Source organism: Meriones unguiculatus (genome assembly GCF_030254825.1).
Source record: "Meriones unguiculatus strain TT.TT164.6M chromosome 13 unlocalized genomic scaffold, Bangor_MerUng_6.1 Chr13_unordered_Contig_2907, whole genome shotgun sequence".
NCBI classification, from domain to species: Eukaryota; Metazoa; Chordata; class Mammalia; order Rodentia; family Muridae; genus Meriones; species Meriones unguiculatus.
This window is the reverse complement of record NW_026843582.1, coordinates 652501-657500: the sequence shown is the minus strand read 5'-3', so window position 1 is coordinate 657500 and position 5000 is coordinate 652501. Positions and strand designations below refer to the sequence as shown.

General features: G+C 66.1%; 1 protein-coding gene across 8 annotated transcripts in view; it reads right to left on the bottom strand.

The window, feature by feature from the left end:
- Pds5b (PDS5 cohesin associated factor B) overlaps positions 1-5000 on the bottom strand; it is a 102290-nt gene that overhangs the window by 30753 nt on the left and 66537 nt on the right. For 7 of the 8 annotated variants that reach the window (XM_060375901.1, XM_060375894.1, XM_060375895.1 and 4 more), the window contains one exon: positions 2315-2475. The exons of the other annotated variant lie outside the window; for it this stretch is intronic. In XM_060375901.1, the coding sequence (XP_060231884.1) occupies positions 2315-2475 (161 nt within the window). The remainder of the gene's footprint in view (positions 1-2314; positions 2476-5000) is intronic. 8 annotated transcript variants of the gene reach the window in all.

Here is a 5000-nt window from a genome sequence, read left to right as displayed (position 1 = left end):
CTCTGTCCCCGTCTCTGTCCCTCTGTCCTCTGTCCCCGTTTCTGCCCTCTGTCCCCCTCTGTCCCCGTCTTTGTCCTCTGTCCCCTCTGTCCCCGTCTCTGCCCTCTGTCCCCGTCTCTGCCCTCTGTCCCCGTCCCTGTCCTCTGTCCCCGTCCCTGTCCTCTGTCCCCGTCTCTGCCCTCTGTCCCCGTCTCTGCCCTCTGTCCCCTCTGTCCCCGTCCCTGTCCTCTGTCTCCGTCTCTGCCCTCTGTCCCCGTCTCTGCCCTCTGTCCCCGTCTCTGCCCTCTGTCCCCGTCCTTGTCCTCTGTCCCCGTCCCTGTCCTCTGTCCCCGTCCTTGTCCTCTGTCCCCGTCCCTGTCCTCTGTCCCCGTCTCTGCCCTCTGTCCCCGTCCCTGTCCTCTGTCCCCGTCTCTGTCCTCTGTCCCCGTCCCTGTCCTCTGTCCCCTCTGTCCCCGTCCCTGTCCTCTGTCCCCATCCCTGTCCTCTGTCCCCTCTGTCCCCATCCCTGTCCTCTGTCCCCTCTGTCCCCGTCTCTGCCCTCTGTCCCCGTCTCTGCCCTCTGTCCCCGTCTCTGTCCTCTGTCCCCATCCCTGTCCTCTGTCCCCTCTGTCCCCGTCTCTGCCCTCTGTCCCCGTCCCTGTCCTCTGTCCCCATCCCTGTCCTCTGTCCCCTCTGTCCCCATCCCTGTCCTCTGTCCCCTCTGTCCCCGTCTCTGCCCTCTGTCCCCATCCCTGTCCTCTGTCCCCTCTGTCCCCATCCCTGTCCTCTGTCCCCTCCGTCCCCGTCCCTATCCTCTGTCTCCGTCTCTGCCCTCTGTCCCCGTCTCTGCCCTCTGTCCCCGTCTCTGCCCTCTGTCCCTGTCCTCTGTCCCCTCTGTCCCCGTCCCTGTCCTCTGTCCCCGTCTCTGCCCTCTGTCCCCGTCTCTGCCCTCTGTCCCCGTCTCTGCCCTCTGTCCCCATCCCTGTCCTCTGTCCCCTCTGTCCCCGTCTCTGCCCTCTGTCCCCGTCTCTGCCCTCTGTCCCCGTCTCTGCCCTCTGTCCCCGTCTCTGCCCTCTGTCCCCCTCTGTCCCCGTCTTTGTCCTCTGTCCCCTCTGTCCCCGTCTCTGTCCCCGTCCGTGTCCCCGTGTCCCCCTCTGTCCCCCGTCCCCGCGGCGCTCACGAGCGGATGTGCGGGAAGTCCTCCTCGATGCGGCCGCCCGTCCCCCGTGTCCCCGTGTCCCCGTGTCCCCGCGGTGCTCACGAGCGGATGTGCGGGAAGTCCTCCTCGATGCGGCCGCCCGTCCCCCGTGTCCCCTGTCCCCGTGTCCCCCGTCCCCGCGGTGCTCACGAGCGGATGTGCGGGAAGTCCTCCTCGATGCGGCCGCCCGTCCCCCGTGTCCCCGTGTCCCCGTGTTCCCCTCTGTCCCCGCGGTGCTCACGAGCGGATGTGCGGGAAGTCCTCCTCGATGTGGCCGCCCGTCCCCCTCTGTCCCCGCGTCCCCGCGTCCCCCGTCCCCGCGGTGCTCACGAGCGGATGTGCGGGAAGTCCTCCTCGATGCGGCCGCCCGTCCCCCGTGTCCCCGCGTCCCCGCGTCCCCCGTCCCCGCGGTGCTCACGAGCGGATGTGCGGGAAGTCCTCCTCGATGCGGCCGCCCGTCCCCCGTGTCCCCGCGTCCCCCGTCCCCCGTCCCCCGTCCCCGCGGTGCTCACGAGCGGATGTGCGGGAAGTCCTCCTCGATGCGGCCGCCCGTCCCCCGTGTCCCCGCGTCCCCGCGTCCCCCGTCCCCGCGGTGCTCACGAGCGGATGTGCGGGAAGTCCTCCTCGATGCGGCCGCCCGTCCCCCGTGTCCCCGCGTCCCCGCGTCCCCCGTCCCCGCGGTGCTCACGAGCGGATGTGCGGGAAGTCCTCCTCGATGCGGCCGCCCGTCCCCCGTGTCCCCGCGTCCCCGCGTCCCCCGTCCCCGCGGTGCTCACGAGCGGATGTGCGGGAAGTCCTCCTCGATGCGGCCGCCCGTCCCCCGTGTCCCCGTGTCCCCGCGTCCCCCGTCCCCGCGGTGCTCACGAGCGGATGTGCGGGAAGTCCTCCTCGATGCGGCCGCCCGTCCCCCGTGTCCCCGCGTCCCCGCGTCCCCCGTCCCCGCGGTGCTCACGAGCGGATGTGCGGGAAGTCCTCCTCGATGCGGCCGCCCGTCCCCCGCGTCCCCGCGTCCCCCGTGTCCCCGTGTCCCCCGTCCCCGCGGTGCTCACGAGCGGATGTGCGGGAAGTCCTCCTCGATGCGGCCGCCCGTCCCCCGTGTCCCCGCGTCCCCGCGTCCCCCGTCCCCGCGGTGCTCACGAGCGGATGTGCGGGAAGTCCTCCTCGATGCGGCCGCCCGTGTTCTTGAAGATCTGCAGCGCGGCCTCCGCCACCTTCTCGTCGTCCATCTTGAGGCAGGCGAGCAGCGACTCGAACGTCTCGGCCGAGTGGAACGAGATGGGGTGCGTGAAGGACAGCACCTGCCGCGGGAGCACGGGGAGGGGGAGCACGGGGAGCGCGGGGGAGGGAGGAGGGAGGGAGGAGGGGGAGCGCGGGGAGGGAGGAGGGGGAGGACGGTGAGCGCGGGGGAAGAGGGGGAGCGGGGGGGGCACGCGGAGGAGGGGGAGGACGGTGAGCGCGGGGGAGGGAGGAGGGAGGGAGGAGGGGGAGGACGGTGAGCGCGGGGGCAGGGGGAGGAGGGGGAGGAGGGGGAGCGGGGGGCCCGGAGGACACCAGCCACACGAGGACCTGCACCGGGGAACACACACTGGGGGACCCACACCAAGCCACAATCCAGGACACACACTGGGACACACCAGGACACACCAAGACACACCAGGACACACGAGGACACACACCAAGACACACCAGGACACACACTGGGGACACACCAGGACACACCAGGACACACAATGGGACACACCAGGACACACCAGGACACACACTGGGGGACACACCAAGACACACGAGGACACACACTGGGACACACCAAGACACACGAGGACACACACTGGGACACACCAAGACACACGAGGACACACACTGGGACACACCAAGACACACGAGGACACACACTGGGACACACCAGGACACACACTGGGACACACACCAGGACACACCAGGACACACCAGGACACACACCAAGACACACCAGGACACACCAGGACACACAATGGGACACACACCAGGTCACACACCAGGACACACACCAAGACACACCAGGACACACACCAAGACACACCAGGACACACCAGGACACACAATGGGACACACCAGGACACACCAGGACACACACCAAGACACACCAGGACACACCAAGACACACCAGGACACACACCAAGACACACACTGGGGGACACACACCAAGACACACCAGGACACACACAAAGACACACCAGGACACACCAGGACACACACTGGGACACACCAGGACACACCAGGACACACACTGGGGGACACCAGGACACACACCAAGACACACCAGGACACACACTGGGACACACCAGGACACACACTGGGGGACACACCAGGACACACCAGGACACACCAGGACACACACTGGGACACACCAGGACACACCAGGACACACACTGGGGGACACACACCAGGACACACCAGGACACACCAGGACACACACTGGGACACACTAGGACACACCAGGACACACCAGGACACACACTGGGACACACCAGGACACACACCAGGACACACCAGGACACACACCAGGACACACACCAGGACACACACTGGGACACACCGGGACACACCAGGACACACCAGGACACACCAGGACACACACTGGGGACACACCAAGACACACCGGGACACACCAGGACACACCAGGACACACACTGGGGGACACACACCAGGACACACCAGGACACACCAGGACACACCAGGACACACCAGGACACACACTGGGACACACTAGGACACACCAGGACACACCAGGACACACACTGGGACACACCAGGACACACACCGGGACACACCAGGACACACACCGGGACACACACTGGGACACACCAGGACACACACCAGGACACACACCAGGACACACACCGGGACACACACTGGGACACACCAGGACACACCAGGACACACACTGGGGACACACTGGGACACACCAGGACACACACTGGGACACACCAGGACACACACTGGGGGACACACCAGGACACACACTGGGACACACCAGGACACACCAGGACACACCAGGACACACTGGGACACACCAGGACACACACTGGGGGACACACCAGGACACACCAGGACACACCAGGACACACACTGGGACACACCAGGACACACACACCAAGGTGCCGTGTGTGTGTGTGTGTGTGTGAGAAGTGTCTTGTGTGTGTCATGTGTGTGTCTGTATGTGTATCTGTGTGTGTGTGTCACGTGTGTGTGTCGTGTGTCATGTGTGTGTGTGGCGTGTGTCGTGTGTGTGTGTCATGTGTGTGTGTCTGTGTGTGTGTCATGTGTGTGTGTCTGTGTGTGTGTGTGTCCGTGTGTCATGTGTGTGTGTGTGTCGTGTGTCACGTGTGTGTGGCGTGTGTCACGTGTGTGTGGCGTGTGGCGGGGGTGGCGGGGCCCACCTTGAGCAGCTCGAGGCCGGCGCGGACGTGTGTGTGTGTCACGTGTGTGTGTGTCGTGTGTCATGTGTGTGTGGCGTGTGTCGGGGGTGGCGGGGCCACCCTTGAGCAGCTCGAGGCCGGCGCGGATGGGTGTGTGTCACGTGTGTGTGTGTCATGTGTGTCACGTGTGTGTGTGTCTGTGTGTGTCTGTGTCATGTGTGTGTGTGTGTGTCATGTATGTGTCACGTGTGTGTGGCGTGTGTCGGGGGTGGCGGGGCCCACCTTGAGCAGCTCGAGGCCGGCGCGGATGTGTGTGTGTCACGTGTGTCGCGTGTGTGTGGCGTGTGTGGGGGTGGCGGGGCCCACCTTGAGCAGCTCGAGGCCGGCGCGGATGGGTGTGTGTCATGCGTGTGTCACGTGTGTGT